Genomic DNA, 18,354 nt, shown 5'->3' with positions numbered 1-18,354 from the left:
TTCTCTGGGCAACCTGTGCCAGGATCTCACCCCTTCACAGTACAGAATTTCTTCCCAGTATCCAATCTATCCCTGCCTTCCATCAGTTTAAAGCCACTGCCCCTTGTCCTGCTGCTCCATGTCCTTATCCAAAGTCGCCTTCCAGCTCCCCTGGAGCCCCTTCAGATGCTGAAAGGTCTCCCTGGGACCTTCTCTTCTCCAGGCTGAACAAAACTCTCAGGGTCTGAGAACAAACTCTCCACAGCAGAGGTGCCCCAGCCCTCTGACATTTACAGTTCTATACACACACTGGCAATGCTATAAACTGGGCATTCTAAATAACCTCTGTAGTGACTCACCCAGTCACATCAGTTAATTTAAAAAATTCAACATCTGCAAACAGCAGCAATACAAAATTCAAATAAGAGAGATCAGTACTCTAGCTGTGTGATACAGAGGTTATTCCAGTCTCCTCCTTCAGCCCACAATACAATGTACCTCTCAAAGTACATCACTTCATTTTCAAAGACAGGGTGAAGTCAGAAAATCTCTTCCACTCTTCAAAAGAAACATCCACTTACATGTTTCACACGGCAAATAAATTAGAAGTGTAGAGCACAGACTTTTAAAAAATAAAGTTTCAAAGCACACCCAAGCCCAACCCAGATATTTGGACCCCAAGAGCATTTGCTCCACAGACAAGCAAAAGGATCTGTTTCATGGAGGAGGTTTATTGTAAGAATTTACAGATTTCTGGGGCTTTTCCACTTCTTCACAAGATAACAGAGCAGTCTTGTTAACACAGACACAGGCAGGCTAAACCACATATGCTCAGAAGAGCTCCTCTTCACCTGTAAATAAAATTGAAACAAATTAAAACCCTTTCATCTATTTATGTATTTATTTTAAACTGCTATCTTCTCCAATTTGAATACTTCATTAATATTCCTCACCACCCCCCAACTATTCATCAAATCTATTTTTTCTCACATTTTAAATTTTGAAATTTCCCTACATTTTAGATTTTGAATATGTTCATGTTAATACAGAAACCTATTTAGGTATGTCTTACACACAGACACCTTTAAGCAATTGCATAAAGTCAGGCCACTATGCAAAAATTCAAACAGCAATTGCAAATGAATCCCACAATACAGAAAAAAAAAAAACCATAGAAAATTATAACTCATCTGGGATTATGCTACCATGAACATATTTTCCTTAAAATTACTGAAAATTAGGAACTCTCTGAACAAATTCAAACTAAAAATGCCCAATTTCACAGCTCTTTAGGAAGAAAAGCTTCTGTCTGACCAAGACCACTCAATTCTGACTTCCTCATCTGACTTTGTATTTTCTGTGTTAATTCATTTTAAAACACAATCCAGTTTCCATGACATAACTTTACCTCTTGGATTTGGCTGAACCGCTTTTTCCGATTAATCCCTGGTTATGGTATTATGAGAAAAAACAAAACAAGCAGGTTAGGAAGCAACTCATGCAAATTCAGGCAAAACTCTGCACGGATTTATGACCACAAATGTATTGTGAGGAGCACAATACAGCACCAAAATGATATAAAGTACATATTCCAGGCATTCTGTAAATACACAGCATATGAACACATGTATTTCCATACAGAGAACAAATTTTTAACTGTTACAGTAATACATATGAGCTACATGCAGTTACAAATTGTGGTCTAAAGCCACACCTTTGTAACCTGCAGCACACACCTGCACAAAGCCTCATCCTCAGGCAAACAAGCAAAATACTGAACTTCAGGTTAAATACATATTCCATACGAAAAGATTCTGGAAATTCCCTCCTTGCAAACCCAGCCCCAAACTCTCATCTTCTGAACACTTGATTTTATCCAAAAGCATTTCAGTCACGCCATTTGCTCTCCCCCACTCAACACTACTGGGCTATTTGACCAGGCAAAGTAGGAAATGTCCAGGTAAAAAGGGAGGAGAGGGGAAATCCACCAAAGGGCACGAGGAAAACCCTCACCTCTCCAGGCAAGGATGCCTGGTGAGGCTGAAGATCTATTTTACCAGCTTTTAAACTGTATTTGAGAAGAAAAAAACTGCCAAACTTCGCTCTGGTTAGTAGAACTGCGCAAGCTGAAAAGCTTGGGAGCCGTGCCAGGGACTGCCTTCCCTCTGGTTTTAGGGCCTACAATCCCAAAGTTTGCCTGTTACCCTGGCACACAAGCAGCACATGACTGCAGCAGCTCTGACGGCACGTTCATACAAATACTCACAGAGCAGCAGCACCAGAGATGATCTCAATGAGCTCCTTGGTGATGACGGCTTGACGGGTGCGGTTGAACGTCAAGGTCAGCTTGTCAATCATCTCGGCTGGAATAAGGCAAGGTTGGAGTTTAAACACAAAATGAGTGTATAAATGCAGATACAGAGAAGCTGTACGAGCACCATATCCAAGTGTCTTGTAAACCACTGCAAATACCAAGAGGCTTAGTGCACCTGACATTTTTTTCCCCACAGGTAATATTACCAGTAAACAATCTAGAAACCTGAGAATTCAGCTTGTCAGTTAAACATCTGCAGCACAGCTGGCAGACTGTAAATACCAGGCACGACATAGCTTATTGTAACATAACACAAGCAGGCACCATTAGTTTTGAAAGTAGATTTCACTGTCAATTAACTGCATTGTTATTTCCTTCAAGTTGTGGCAAAAGGAGACAGATTCTTCTCAATTATTTTTTTCTCAATTATTTCCAAACACAGCAGGTATCACCTCTTTCTCTCGCGCTGGTCATCAGAGCCATGCCTACCATTGCAGGCAGCCCAATTGCACATCACATCAGCTTCACACAATCACCAGTATCCTTCCAAGGAATACTCATATATTCTCTACTTGCTCCATGACAGGTGGCATTTAACTACTGTTTAAGTTTCCCCACCTTTAAGTTGCACTGCACTAATTATATTTGGTGAACAAGTACAGATTTATAAAAATTCAGGAAATCCTCAGAGCAGCCACATGAGAGGAGCATAGAGAATACTGAGCCATTACAAGATTAGTTTAGTATTTCATATGCCTTTTAAATAATCTGTTATTTCACTTCCAGTCCTAGGCTTGTTTCTTGACAGCAATCCCTCTTTCCAGGGACTACCTACAGTTCATGTTTGAAACAGAATCTCAATTGAACTGGCTCAAAAAAACCACTCCAAGTGGAATTAAGATAGGAAATAGCTGGGATAGGATTTTTGAAGCAAAGGATTACACAAAGGGAGGTCAACACTTTCTTGCTGAACAACTGAAGTCCTGGAGAACCCAGGGAGTAGCTTACAAGCATTCTTGCTAGCGTTGTCCATGGCAGTCATCCTGGCGCTCTGCTCGCTGGTGGTGGATTCTTTCAGGGAGTAGTACAGAATGTTTGCTAGCGTGAACTCCTGGTAGTTCCTCAGCACGTCAGCATCAATATCATCATAGATACTTAGGCTTTCTGCAAAACATGAAGGAGCAAACTTAGACACATCCAAGATTTACTACTTCCAGCAAAATACAATGACACAGAGAAGATTACTTGTCTGGGCTGTTTCAGTCCTTAAGGCAGCACAGAGGAATTTCCTGAACAAATTATGTGTACCTTCAGAATCTCTATGCTAGTTATAATTCTGTTAACTGTTTTATGTGTTTTAATTCAATTTAATATCAGGAAAGTCAGACCAAAGCAAAATACATTATTGCCATATTATGTTTAACCTTCCCATAAAATGCTGCAGAAACATTCTGGGGTATTTTTACTCACTACTCAGGCTGTTCAGTGCTGAAAATTTTGGAACTGACAGAATTTACATATGCACAAATCTTGTTTCAGACAGAATCTCAAACCAGAATTAGCATTACCTTTCCTTGCCCCAGAGCACCTTTGTGAGCCAGCCTCGGACTGATCTTGGCCAAGACAAAACCATCTGTTAAACTATGATACAAGCACCATAATAAGATGTTTTAATTTCCCATTCCCATTTTCAGAGTACTTTTCTTGTGATTTATCACTGCATGTAACGGGTGGTTTCTAGCTCCCTACTTACCAGAGCCAGCCACAGTTTCAAAGGAGAAGATTGGTTTTTCATCAGTCTTGTAAGAGATGACAGACCTGTACAAAAAGAGCAAAACAGGCTCTTCAGTTCAACTGAACTGACTCTAAACAAAATGGTTCAAATCAGATTAGAATAGACAACTTCTGGCTTTGCAATGCCACAAAGTTTTGTGATAACCCTAATGAAAAGATCTTGGGCACCACATGGATATAATGATATAATAACTGTAAATAGAACAGTGTTCACTACACACAAGTCAAAAGGCAGTTCCAACCACAGCTACTAGAAAAAATAGCCCAGTTCTTGACACACAACAAAATCTAGAAGTGAATATGCCATATTCACTTTCAGTTTTCAGTTATATTCAGTTTTCATACAACTTCAATAGGCCAATATACTCCTTGAAGCATTCTGCCAAGTATTTTTCCAGTGAAGTTTCAGTTCAACCTTACCTGAACCGATTGTAGATGACAGATCCTTCATCAAATTCGTACCCGGAGTTTAACAGCTCTAAAGCAATGGCTGAAGCATCTCCAAAGCTCGGAGGCCTCCGTCCCACCTCTTTGAATGTCAGCAGGAAATAGTTGCCATGTGTCCTGCAGCAACAACAAACCTGTGTTAGAACCAAGTGGATGCTCTAAAATACAATGAGCAGCAAGACTTACTAGAAGTAACTGATTGTAACTGAGGAGTGTTCAGAATGAAACATTTTACTGAATTAGAGTCTGAAAGAAATTTGCCTTTAGTTAAATTACAATAGCTTCACAATACACACATGTGTAACAGCACCAGTTGACAGCTTTCAGACTTTTATTTCAAGAATATAATAGTGCTGTGCAGCAGTCTCTCAAATTGTGAGATTATCAAAACCAGTTTTAAGAAGGCATTTGCAGATTTTTTTTTACAGGAACTTGAATTTAACACAGTTCCATTAAATGTAATTTCCTGCCAATGGCACACAATCTTACAGTCTTGAAATTTCTAACAGAGAAAACAAAACTCCAAACTCAACTTTTGGGCCCCATCCTTCTTACCTTTGAAGCAGGCCTCTGATCTTGTCACCTACTCCAACCACCATAACCTCCTTCCCTGCATTTGAGAGGTTGGTAATCTCGTTCTTCAAGGTTTTAGCAATAGATGTATGGATAGCACCACACAGGCCTCGGTCAGAGGACACACCAATAAGGAGGTGCTTCTTCTTGTCCTCAGGTGCCTTTATTTCTGCTTTCTCATAAAGAGCTGAAAAAAAAAAGATCATTATGTTTTTCAAGGGTGCCAAAACTGCAAGTAAGTAATAAGAAATGCTCTGAATTATTCTAACTAAAACCAATACCAAAGGGGCTCCAGATCTCAGCCAGATTAATTTTATCTCCTTTGCAATTGTTCCAAGTTTGCACACGGTCAGACCAGATGTGAGCAAGAAACAATTCAAAGCCAGTCACAGCTCTGATCAGATGACACTCAGGGAAGTTCACTGTGCAAATTCTTTTGGAAACAGACTACTGGAAGGTTAAAAAGCCTTGGCATTTTATCACCACTATGAAAACCTCCTCTTCTGCTCCCCCATCACTAAGTGCAAGATCTTTCTCTCACACAGAGCTCCCGTTCCATAGACCCTCGCAGGCTTCAGCTCCCTCTCAGCTCTTGCGTATTTGGCTGCAGAAACCATCTTCATGGACTTGGTGATCTTCTGGATGTTCTTGATGGACTTCAAACGCCTGGTGACTGCAAGGTTAACAGTTGAAGGTCATGGGCTGTACTGGGCATAATGACTCAAACCCAGACAACAAAATGCCAGCAAGAGCCATCCATAAATGTTTTGCTATGTTCCTCAAAGAAGAAGAAATAAATAAACAAACAGCACACAAATAAACCTCATACAAACCTCAGTATTTGCAGTAAGAGCAAGAACGTAGCTAACACAAATTCATCTTTACAATAGGGATGTTATTTCCTTCAGACATAACATTCATTTAATATTTATCCCAACATGAAGTCTATTTACTATTCTCTTTGCTTCCACATCTACCTGTTTCACAAATATATTATTTGAGATATAATGTCATTTTCACAGGTGACAAGCAGAGGAAACAAACAAACAAAAAAGTCCCCATAGTGTGAAGACAGAATCAATTTCCTCCTCTGTTTAGACTGTGGTAAAATGAGATCTATAAAAACACTAATAGAAAAAGTAACCAAAACAGGTATCCCACTGACAAGCACAATTCCAGGGCAATATCCCTATATAAGAACTACGAGGGATGGCTTAAGGAAGCATTATCACACTAAAACAAATCAGTCAGTCCTTTTTCCCCCCAAATGCTGTATAAAAGCACAAGGAAATAAACATAAGAGAAACTAAGTTAACTCTTATAGGTGAGCAGAAATCTGGTTTAGCACATACAATAAAAATATTTTCAAAATCTATTTGAGTAAAACTATAAAAAGACATCTAAATTACTGCCAAAGCCACTTCTAGCAACTCCTTTTCTGAAGGACACTTGTTTAATGTAATTAGCACTGCTGGCCTATATATCATTGTTATATATCACAATCATTTTACCCAACAGAGGCTAAATAGAATTATGTTTATCATATGGTTTTCCTGCAACATTTTTCCTCTCTCAAGTGCAGACAAAACCTTTACTTACTGTCTTTTAGCGTTGCCATATTCCTGACTTGGCCCCTGAAAAGGAATGCAGGAGAAATTAGGATAATTCACTAACTCTCCAGCAAACCAACACCTGCCAAGGGCAAATCCCTTTCAGAGTGATGAAGATTTGCTGTTTCTTAAAAAACATCTGTGGCAGAGACAAGCCACTCTGACCTGTGGCTTGTATGCACACCTTCATCCTTCCCTACCTTATATCATTTCACAGAATCAATTAGGTTGGAAAAGACCTCTGAGATCATCAAGTCCAACCTATGACTGAACACCACCTTATCAACTAAACCACGGGCACTGAGTGCCACATCCAGTCTTTCTTCAGATACCTCCAGGGACAGTGACTCCACAAGGTCCCTGGGCAGCTCACTCCAATGCCTAATCACGCTTTCTATGAAGAAATGGCTCCTAATAAACCTGTGTTCTCATGTCGCTGGGTGCCTGGCAGAAGAGGCCAACTCCCACCTGACTGCACTGTGCTGTCAGGGAGCTGTAGAGTGATAAGGTCACCCCGAGCCTCTTTTTCTCCCAGCTGCTCTTCAGAGGACTTGGGCTCCAGACCCTTCCCCAGTTCCAGCGCCCTTCTCCGGCCTCGCTCCAGCACCTCAAAGTCCTTCCTGAGCCGAGGGGCCCGAACCGGCCCCAGGACCCGAGGCGGCGCCTCAGCAGTGCCGAGTACGGAGAAAGGTTTAACGCGTTACCCACCGCCTTGGGTAATGGCACGGGGCAAACGAGGGCATTAGAAGGGCAAATTAGAAATAAAAAAAAAATAAAAATTAAACGAAGCTCCATACACTGCGATTTGTTTCTAAAGGCTATTAAAACGAAGCAGAGGTGGCCGCACCATTTCCTGGCGAGAGCGGGGTCTCCTGCCATGTACAAACGTGTCCTTTAACCCTTGCCTGTCCCATTCACCCACCGAGGACGGACCCTCCATCCCCGCGGGTCCCCGCTGCCGTCATCTCCCGGTACCCGCTCCGCCGCCACCCCTCAGAGCCCACACCCCTCACGGGCCGCCCGCGGCCGCGACCCCCGCCGCCCCCAGGCGCCGCACGGCCAAGGGAAGCCATCCCCCCCTCACCCCGCAGAGCCGCCCCGGCCACCGGGACGCGTTCCCCCGTCCCCAGAGCGCCCGTCCCAGCCCGTGCCGGTACCATTGCGGCTGGACCAGCGCGACCGCGGCGCCCCGGGCGAACATGGCGGCGCCTCCACCACAGCCCCGCTGAAGGTCAGCACGCCCGCACCGCGCCTGCGCCGCCCCGCCGGGATCCGCTTCCAGGGCGCCGCCGCCATTTCCGGAGGGGGCGGGATCCGGAGCGGGATCGGACCGGCGTCGGCGGCGGGGTCGGACCAGCGTCATGGGGAAGTCGGATTTCCTCAGCCCCAAGGCCATCGCCAACCGCATCAAGTCCAAGGGGCTGCAGAAGCTGCGCTGGTACTGCCAGATGTGCCAGAAGCAGTGCCGCGATGAGGTAACTGGGGGCGCTGGGGGGGTCCCCGCGCCTTCGGGCGGCTCCGATCTCCGTAAGGAGTCCCGGTTCTCCTGGGGCCAGGTCCCCTTGGCTGGGATCAGCTCTTGTGGCAGCTCCGATCTCATGGAATCACAGGATGGTTTGGTTTGGCTTGGTTTGGTTTGCTTTGGTTTGCTTTGGTTTGGGAGGACCTTAAAGATCATCCACTTCCACCCCTCTGCCATGTGCAGGGACAGGTTCCACCATCCCAGGATGCTCCAAGCCCCGTCCAGCCTGGCCTGGAACACTTCCAGAGATGGGGCAGGCACAGCTGCTCGGGGCACCCTGTGCCAGGGCCTTGCCACCCTCACAGGGAAGAATTTCTTCCCAATATCCCATCTAACCCTGCCCTCTATCAGTTTAAAGCCATTGTCCCTCGTTCTATCAATTTCCCTTGTAAATGTCCCCAGTGCTATCGAGGGACATTGTGGGAGCTGCGATCACACCTGTAGGATTTTAGTACTCTCTTCATCTGTGAGTGTTGCAAATTGAGACAAAGACAAGCCAAGTATTTATTTCTGCTTTATAGAATGGCTTCAAGTGTCACTGCATGTCTGAGTCCCACCAGAGGCAGTTGCTGCTGGCTTCTGAAAATCCTCAGCAATTCATGGATTACTTCTCTGAGTAAGTTTTCTGTATATTCTTACCCAGATCTTCATGCCTGTATCAGGTCTGCACAGCCATACCCCTAAGGCCCAATAATGTCCCATTGAAGACACTTTATTGTGATACATGTTAGTGTCAGCTCTTCTTGTAATTGAAAATTACAATGCCACCTTTAAACTTTAGGTAAGAGATTTTATGATTTTATTCAGTTCTGTCTCGTGTTTTAATCCTGTTTAAAGTTGCTCTGTGTTAAAAATGCATCACTTTTCTGTCCCTGCTGTGTGACTGCCACACACACACGAGCTAAAAAAGCCATAACAAGTCAGGGGAGGGACTGACATCCCTCAGCTTCTCGCAGGCCTTTGTCCAGCTGACCGGCATGACAGCTGGGATGACTGGAGCTGTCCTCAGCACGAGTTTGAAGCGAGGCTTTATGCTGCAGCCCTGGAATTAGCAGGGAGATGAGTGATCCGTCTGCTCCATCCACTCCTCTGCCCTTTGTCCTGCCCTGCTCTGTGTCAGTCAGCCTGGGAAGACACCTGGTAACCAAATGCCAGCAATTAGTGGGAAGTGTTGAGATTCCTTTGCTCCATTTTATCCCTTTGAGAGGCTGTTACTGTCTTGGACATTTAAGGTGTGTGCATGTATCATATTGTGTTTCATCCTGTGTTTAATCCTGGTCTGCTGGAAAAGGGAAATGTGTCTGAATATCATCACGCTCAGCTCAAAAGAATAATCAGATGTTTAATTGTTAATGACAACAGAAACTTGCTTCTTAGTTGTTAAAGTTTGCTAAAATACTTTTTTTTTTATTTCCTAAGGGAATTCCGAAATGATTTCCTAGAATTGCTCAGGAGGCGATTCGGTAAATATTTTGCTGTTTGTTTGTTTGGTTTTTGTGTCTTTTGTTGGTTCAGTGCAAGCCACATAATAGTAATAATAATTCTTTATTTTAGGAACAAAGAGAGTCCACAATAATATTGTGTACAATGAATACATCAGCCATCGAGAGCACATCCACATGAATGCCACACAATGGGAGACACTGACTGATTTTACAAAATGGCTGGGGAGAGAAGGTGAGTGTACCTGCTCAGGGTTGGGAAGTCTTAAAATTATTGGGTAATTGAATTCTTGGTAGTTGATCAGTAAATATTTATGTTAGTTCTCTTTCTTTCTTCCCCTCTCCTCCTGTATATACATGAAAAGATTTCCAAACATATTTCTGTGCTATCCGTTAGGAGTTTGCTTATGGAAAATGTGAGGAGTCTGGGATGAGTACATCAGTTGTGAGCCTTTCCTTGTTTCATCTGCTGGTCTGTATTTACTGGATACATTACTAAATTCTAAATCAACTTCTAACAGTTGCCATTTAAAAATTACAGATTCTTTCCACGTCTGAGGTGACAAGCAAGCAGTCACTTTCATTCCTGGCCTAGTGGAAGGGTTAGAGCTGGAGATCTGCAGTTCTGTGTTTAATGGGAGGAAGAGAGATTAAATGGCACTGTGGTGTGACAGAAAGTTTACTTTGGCTCTGGATGCCCTTGTTCTGCAGGATACATCCAGCAGTTACAAAGTGTTTGGAAAGGCACTCTAGCCAGTCAGTAACAATAGCACAGTGCTGCAATATTTCCTTTAGTATGATACTGTGAGTGTGTATCATTTATACATGTTAGATTTCTGTCTCCTTCCTTGTTAAAACAGTGGGAAGGAAACATTTTCTTCAATAAGGAAAGTATTGTAAAACACTTCATGCACTTTGTGGTGTACACTGGCCTGGGTCCAAACATGTCTGGGTAGCTGAGGGCAGAAACACATAGTACAGATAATTCAAAGTCAGTTTTACCAGCCCACTTGTCTCTGGTGAAGTATCTGCATTGCTGCAGTGAACATGGACTAAAAATGGTCTTGATATTGTTAATATTAATTTTATTTTGTTTTGCCTTGACTTCTTAGGTCTTTGCAAAGTTGATGAGACTCCTAAAGGGTGGTACATTCAGTACATCGACAGGGACCCGGAGACCATTCGCAGGCAGCAAGAGCAAGAGAGGAAGAAGAAACAGGACCTTGATGATGAGGAAAAAACTGCTAAATTCATTGAGCAACAAGTTAGAAGAGGTTTGGAGGGGAAAGAACTGGTGAGAAAAATTGCACTGTGTGTGAACCTTCAGCTCAAAGCTCCTTGTAGTTAAGTCAGTGGGGAATTTGATGCTGCTGGAAGCCTTGCACTGGTATTTCCTTTGCTTCCTAACTTGGAGTTCCATTGTACCCAGCTTGCAGTAGTACTAAGGAAGTAATAATTGGTGCTCTTCTAGTGATTAGTGATTTAAAAATCCCTCTTGAATTTATGAAGGGGGAGCAAACAATCCATTAAGCTGCATGATGTCTTCATTTATGGTATTTCAGAGCTATATAGGGCTGCAGATAACAAGTACCTGGTGCACTGAGGAGGCTAAGATAAATAACCAGGGGGGTCTGGCATAATCAAGTTCACATAATGGAAAGTTCTACTTTGGTGGTGCTGGTGAGGTTATTTGGGATCTGTTTACTTGGCATCATGCCATGACCCCCATACACGTTGCTAGGGCTGAAAGCTCCCATTTGATCCTGGGTATTGATGGGTACATTTAAATGATGTTGTAAACAATTACCTGCTTCTTAATTTAAAACTAATTGAAACTTAAATGATCTGAGCCTTTGGTGCTGAAAATTGGAAAGATACCAGAATTTCCTTCGTTGAGTTATCATTCTGTCCAGAAACCAATCAGATCATGCTGGTTCAGATAGAGGAAACTGATGCAGCAAGGCCACTTGCCTTTTATGCTGGAATTGAGCGAGTTTAGGCAGCATCTCTATTAACTGGAGAGTTTTGCACAGGAGCCTGTAATGAGATGATATTTTCAGTTTTAGTCTTTTACGAATCAAGCCAGGTTGAGTATTACAGTTGCTGTCTGTAAAACTGAGCTAATCAATGATTATGATCCCTTGACTCAGTTTTCTGTTTGATTCTTTAAATGTGCTTTGTGTTTTTTGGCAGGAAATGCCAGTCTATACTGAACTGAATAGAGAAAATGAAGAAGAAAAAGGTAACTAGATGTAATTTTCTAGAACCTAGTGGAGCTGATTTTGTGATTCAGATGAAATGAGCATTGAAGCCTGCTTGGTGCTTCATAAAGTGCTTTGAGATCAGTTATAAAGAGCATTGGAATGTGGAAATGCAGAGTATTCTGTATTACAAAGTTTAATTTACTTTGAAAGCTAAACCAAAGTATAGATCAGTAAATATTTTCAAATTTATGATTCTTTTCTATTTGCAGATTTAAAAAAATGTTAACATCCTTCAATGCAGTTATTTTTAAAGATAGAAATAGAGTAATGTCTCTTTATTTTTTAGTTACATTTAATTTAAACAAAGGAGCAAGTACTTCAGTCGCAGCATCTTCTAAAACAAGGTGAGAAAAGAATTTAAGGCCAACCTTTACTGCTACAAAGCACTTCTGTGACAATGGTATTTGTATGATCAGGAAGGTTTGTCTTGTCCCTATATATTTGGAGTCTAATCTCTCATCCTCTCTTGGTATTCAGAAGGGTGACTAGGTGACTTCATGTTTGGTTTTGTAATTAAAATGGGTGAGTGGGTGTATCTTAACTGTGAGCTGTGAGGAGCCTTCTTGAATACTCTGTGCTTCATGGCAGATGCCCATAAAGTAATAGGCAGTCACAGGTTCCTCCATGGAGGGTGGGAAACGGATCCAGCCAAAGCATCTGCAGTGATGCCATCTAGTCCCATCTGCCTTCTATGAATGGATATTCCTGACTTGTTAATTTTGGTTCCTGAAAGGTTTGATTGCCTTGTCTAATTGGAGACAATGCGTTCTTTGGTCATCGTTTAAGCAGCTAAATCTACCTGAAATAAATCTTCCCAGAGCTCTGGAATTTAATTGTCATCGTGTAACCACAAGCAATGCAGGACAAAAGGGATCAATAATGCAAATAATACTGACTTACAGCAGTCTGGGGAACTGTTTGATGAGCAGTACATCTTCTCATGTGAGGCAATATTGTAATTAAATGTATTCCAGGTAAAAAGAAAGCTTTTCCCTCATCTCACTCAGCTCTTAGATAAGGTATCTGATGGGATATATGCCAGGCAGAAAATGAGACAGTAAAGCAGTTCTTTGCAATAATAGAGACAGATTGCAGGCTTTAAGGAAAACTTGTAAATTATCCCTAAGCATTGAGTTGTGCTTAAGATGATTCTGAAACTTAATTCAGGCTCTCACTTGAATAGTTTCAGTGAGGAATAGGTCAGGTCCTTGCTAAAATTTGGCCAAATGTGAAATCATATATCAAGTAGTCTAATTTCTTCACAGCATATACTAAATACTTATCTGTAAACTTTGAAATGGTAGTGCAGTAAGTTCACAGCTAGATATGTTTGTCTTCTTAAATATGGACACTGCAGTTGTTAAGTTTCAATTGTATGTTGCCCTTTATGAGATTTTTTTTAAGTACTTGCTATTTGATTTGTGATTTAATGTACAGTTTTTTCTCAAACTCTATGATTATTCAGATTTCCTCTGAAATATAGTTCTTCTCTTAAAGTTGCTTCTACTGCAATTCCTGTATCTTCATTCCTGTGGGGTATCTTCCCTGTGGGAGTGTATCCAACATCCTCACCCCAGGCAGAACATGCAATTTGTCCTAAGGCCATATTAATTATTGCATCACTGTTCACCTCAGAACAGCTGCCTTCATCTCTTGGGTTGAAACAATACCTAAATTTTTTTACTGTGTTCAAATGTCTGTTATAAAAGTGGCTGAACTGAAGCTGCCCGTGGGTAGTTCTCACTTCACCTAGATATTCCCTCATCTGAGATGAAACTTTTTCTGCTAATTGCTCTTTATGTTTCACAATTCTTAGGCTGTTTTCCTATTTTGAATATGGTTGTGAAGGTGACATTTGTTTGCTGAGCGTGGAGCTTTTCTCTACAGGTTCCAGGGTGTTTTCTCCCATTGCCAGACAGGCTCAATATCTCTGTGTGGAAGGAATTCTAAGATATCTGCCATGTCTGAGAGTTCCTCTGTCCATGTGGCTTCTCTAAAGTTTGTCCTTTCAATTTTGAAAACCGTATTTGCAGACCAGCTTTTGTCTTCTTTTGAACTGGTCATTGGGCTGTGTCCATTCTGCTGGACTGCCAGCAGTGATCCTCAGTGGACATGGAGTTTGCACCCCAAGGAGACCAGTTCTAGAGGAGGAGCTGTGTAGGGTCTGCAAGGGGACTGAGACAACTGAAATCAAGTGGACCAGCACAGCCAGTTCTTCAAATGCATCTTGGTAGTGGAAAAAAATGTAAGATCTGCTGTGAAAACACCATCTTAACTTTTGCAGCAGTGTGCTTGGACAGAATGCGCTGAAGATGGTGGAGGGGGCAGTTAAAAGAAAAGAAGCAGCTCATAGCTCTGGTCAGTCCAAAGAGAAAAAGAAGAAATCTGCACTGGATGAGATCATGGAGGTAATAATCATACAGGATCTGTTTCTGTGTGCCCTTGTACCTGGGACAATGTCCACTTCACCAGGGCATCCGTTTGAAGTGACTTCAGACCTTCAGTTCATATGGAATTTCAACTTTCACATCTTAGCAGGCAAAATAATTTCATTTCCCCATAAAACTGGTTTCATTTCTTCATAAAACTGGCTGCTCAACTCTGCCTATTCCCCAGATGACTGAGGTGTTGAGAAGTAAAGGAGTACAGATTTTGCAAGAGAAGAAAATATCTAGAAACACTTCCCAAAAAAAAAATACAAATCACCATCATTTTATCATAAGTTCCTGGATTCATCAAATCGATTTATGAGGCAAGACCATACTGACTTACCCTTATTTAGGGTTTGGGGATTGTTTTTGTTCCCCACATGACATGGGGCTGGTGAATTGGTTCAAAGCTGTTCAAAGGCGTGGGAAAGCTGCAGTGGAAGGAGTAAGTAAATGGTGATTATTTGTTCTTGTTCTTTAGCTTGAAGAGGAGAAGAAAAGAACATCTCGAAGAGACTACTGGTTACAGCCTGTAAGTGATTTAAAAATTATTATTATACCAAGTACAGCCAATTCTGCATTTCTGAAGCCATTGTTGATTAATGTAAAGATCCAAAAGCAGATCGCAAACTTAATTCACAGTTATTTTCCCTTTCCTGCTCTTGACCCATTGTGGGCTGTCACATTAGATCGTGAATTCAAGTGTAACTGTATTTGTCAAAGAAACCCAAAAAAGTCTTGAGAGATGCCACTTTGAGCCAGTAATTTGACAATATACACAAATTCCTGAAAGCCACATCTTTACTATTGTTGCTTCCTGCACTGTGCTGTACTGTTAATTTAGATTGTAGAGTTGTTTGCATGTTTTGGCACTTTATTTTATTTTTTCTCTCCTTTCAAATCTCCCAGGAAATTATTGTAAAAATTGTAACAAAAAAGCTTGGAGAGAAATACCACAAGAAGAAGGCAGTTGTTAAGGTAAGGTGGACCATGGGGAACATTGGTTTGGCTTTTCTGGAATTAGGTGACTTAGGAAGATTTGTTTCATTGCACAGGTTGTTCAGCCTTAAGACAATACTGTTGGGGACTGAAATGTCACCTTACCTGTATTGGGAGTTATTCTGGACAGGCAGTGAATTGGTTTCATGTCATTTATGAAACCTCTGAATTGGGTGCATGTCATTTATTCAGTGATGCTTTCTTAAGCACGGTTTTGTCCTGTGTAATTTGTCCCTATTAATACATCCATTTTGAGGAATAATCCCTGTGTCCATGGGATGTGATCAACACCAATGCAGTTGGATTTTAACCCAAGACTGGTCAGTTCTACACTGATATTTTAAACTGCAGGATCTCATTTGCACACAAAATCTCCAGGCTGAAGCCCTTGCATTTTGCTGGTTTTGAAAATGCAGAATTGCAGAGTCACAATGCCAAAGTTGTTAACTTGGAAATGTAAATTTAGAGAAAAGTGTTTGGTATTTCTGATTGACCTCTGCCTTTCAAAACAGGAAGTGATTGACAAATACACAGCAGTTGTGAAGGTGATTGACTCTGGGGACAAGCTGAAGCTTGATCAGACACATCTAGAAACTGTAATACCAGCACCAGGTACAGCCGTTTCCTTCTCTTTTCAGCTTCTGCCACTGCAAAACTTATATTTAAGTTCTTTTAAACTATAATTCATCCACTTGAAAGTACCATAACCTCTCCTGAGAAGACAGGCTGAGAGAGTTGGGGTTGTTCAGCCTAGAAAAGGGAAGGTGCTGTGAAGACATTAGAGCACCTTCAAATACTTAAAGGGGGTTTATAAGAAAGATGGGGAAAAACTTCTCAGCAGAAGTTTGGAACCCTGTTGTGTAACTCTTCTCCTATTTTTATTTCAGGCAAGAAAGTGATGGTATTAAATGGTGGGTACAGGGGAAATGAAGGCATTTTGGAATCCATCAATGAGAAGAGGTTTTCAGTGACAATAACCATTGACTCAGTAAGTATCAAACATTGCAAGCTCTTGTTTGCAGAGAGCTTTCCATCTGTACATGAAGAGCTTTCACAAAGAACTGTGTTATGCTTAATGCTGCCTTACAGGTGGGATTTGTGGTGTGCAGAGTTCTGTGGACACCCCCCACCTATCAACAGCCACATATTCCCCCCTATCACAGGTTTAGTCTTTGCCATTTGCAGAGACTCTTCAAAAATATGCTAGGGTGAGGAATTTAGCAGGTTTTGAAATTGAAGGAGATTTTGTGTGTTTGTGAACTTGAAAATACTTTGTGTGTTTGAGCATGGCTGTTGTGGTACTGTTTTGTGGGAAGGTAAAAATGCAAAATATGCAAAGATGTGAATTTTCTCCTGCCTTTTCCAGATGGAATGTGGGGCTTTACATGCTCATTTGTTGTCTTGTTTATGGTTAACAGTTATGGTTAACAATCAGTCCATGCCATGTGTCTGTGTGGCTCTTTCTTTGTTCTGCTTTGCAAAACCAGTCTTTAAACTGATGGATAAAACACAGAGGATATTGACTGAAAGTCAAACTTCTTAAACACAGCTTGCAATCCAAAGAAGGGCTGCACATACTCACCCCAGGTTGGATTCTGGAGTATTTGGGAAGAGACTGTGCAGATGCCCTGATGAGAGGAGGAGCTTTGGTACTAAAAGCAAACTGAAAGTGAAAGGATTTCTGGGATGGTGTGGAGGCCCTGTCACATTCTCTGGTCAGGCTGAAAATTGTGAATCAAGGAACATTGTATCATTAACAAATCCCCCTTACCTCTCCTACTGTAATCTCCCCGTTGGGAATTCAAGAAACAAACAATTTTATGTTGTGGTGTTGGTTTTTTTTCTGTCATTCTTCAGGGACCTTTAAAAGGGCGCAGAGTCGAAGATATCCAGTATGAAGATGTTTCCAAACTTGCCTGAGGTGCTAAATTGTGCATCAGAGAAGATTTTGGTTCTCAAAACCTTTCTGACATCTTTCAGGCAGACACAAGACTCTACCATGTCAGAGTTTTAATTGTGTGTATATGTGTTTATAATGTATATAGACATTAAAAACAACAAACTTGATTTATTTAAAGATAGCCATCAATTTGTTACATAAAATATTTATGGAAATACTATCAGTGAAATTTTTTCATCTGATTTTATATCAAAGTTACAATATTTGCTTTAATTTCCTTTCGTAAAATGTAGCAGAGAGCTCCAAATTGGAGTATGCGGGCAGGTCCTGAAGAGAGAATTACCTACAGGGAGGCAGTGTGTGTTGGAGCCAGTGGAGTTTAAACAACACACTTCTCAATCCAGAGCCAAAATGGACTTCTGGGTGCATGAACAAGGCAAGGGATGAATGGGATAGCAGGGAGATACCAGTGCTGCATATCTCCTGGATGCTGTAAGCATGGTCTGGTTTATTATGTGCAGTCACCAGTTTATTTTTGATCAGCACATCAGTGATGGTAGAATACAAGTCGTTACTCCTCCAGCAGTTTTGTCAGGGCTCCTGATAATACTGATAGGGAATTTATCTTCATATGGACTCCATATGGATGTTAATTGTGAAGTGTCTTGGAATGCCAGCTGAAGTTTTTGCAGCTATGAACTGGGGGTTGCTCCTTTGGTTTTCCAAAGCCTTTTCCTTTCTTCCATTGTTGCTCTGCTACATGTGTAATATTACTTGTGCTAAATTTTGTAGCATTACTTGCTTTATTTTTTTTTAAGTGTCACATTTTGTACAATGTTTAATTTCTACAGCACTTCAGGAATAAACAGAAACCTTTCTTAGGCCAATGTGTTTTTTACCAACCTTTCCAATTTGTGAGGCAGGTGCTGATTTAAGTCCACCAAAGAGCACAGTGAAGTGCTGGGTTCGTGCACCACATTAGTTGGGTAAAAAAAATCCAAACATTTGGGTGATCCTGGGCAAAATAAAACCCATCACCTGAAGGTTGTGTGTCTCTGGAACCTTCTCCCTTCCCTCAAAA

General features: G+C 41.6%; 2 protein-coding genes across 4 annotated transcripts; one reads left to right on the top strand and one right to left on the bottom strand.

The window, feature by feature from the left end:
• Positions 1 to 690: 690 nt before the first annotated feature.
• On the bottom strand, positions 691 to 7,997 carry ATP5F1C (ATP synthase F1 subunit gamma). 2 transcript variants are annotated; one of them, XM_068189442.1, is made up of 10 exons: positions 7,875 to 7,997; positions 6,707 to 6,741; positions 5,649 to 5,780; positions 5,090 to 5,294; positions 4,508 to 4,651; positions 4,047 to 4,111; positions 3,302 to 3,457; positions 2,246 to 2,342; positions 1,388 to 1,425; positions 691 to 830 (listed from the first exon to the last, which is right to left on the bottom strand). In XM_068189442.1, the coding sequence occupies exons 1-9, from the start codon at positions 7,916 to 7,918 to the stop codon at positions 1,419 to 1,421; spliced, it is 885 nt and encodes a 294-aa protein (XP_068045543.1). In that variant the 5' UTR covers positions 7,919 to 7,997; the 3' UTR covers positions 691 to 830; positions 1,388 to 1,418. The 2 variants fall into 2 exon arrangements, with proteins under 2 accessions (XP_068045543.1, XP_068045544.1); XM_068189443.1 differs by lacking the exon at positions 1,388 to 1,425.
• A 77-nt stretch (positions 7,998 to 8,074) lies between these two features.
• On the top strand, positions 8,075 to 18,154 carry KIN (Kin17 DNA and RNA binding protein). 2 transcript variants are annotated; one of them, XM_068189441.1, is made up of 13 exons: positions 8,075 to 8,192; positions 8,761 to 8,855; positions 9,659 to 9,702; positions 9,794 to 9,916; positions 10,794 to 10,975; positions 11,875 to 11,923; positions 12,232 to 12,289; positions 14,233 to 14,353; positions 14,856 to 14,906; positions 15,284 to 15,352; positions 15,886 to 15,985; positions 16,261 to 16,361; positions 17,231 to 18,154. In XM_068189441.1, exons 1-13 carry the CDS (start codon positions 8,079 to 8,081, stop codon positions 17,291 to 17,293), a joined length of 1,170 nt encoding a protein of 389 aa, XP_068045542.1. In that variant the 5' UTR covers positions 8,075 to 8,078; the 3' UTR covers positions 17,294 to 18,154. The 2 variants fall into 2 exon arrangements, with proteins under 2 accessions (XP_068045542.1, XP_068045540.1); XM_068189439.1 differs by having other exon boundaries at positions 14,230 to 14,353.
• The last annotated feature ends 200 nt before the right edge of the window (positions 18,155 to 18,354 follow it).

This window comes from Anomalospiza imberbis, chromosome 5 (genome assembly GCF_031753505.1).
Source record: "Anomalospiza imberbis isolate Cuckoo-Finch-1a 21T00152 chromosome 5, ASM3175350v1, whole genome shotgun sequence".
NCBI classification, from domain to species: domain Eukaryota; kingdom Metazoa; phylum Chordata; class Aves; order Passeriformes; family Viduidae; genus Anomalospiza; species Anomalospiza imberbis.
This window is presented reverse-complemented; position numbering and strand designations above follow the sequence as displayed.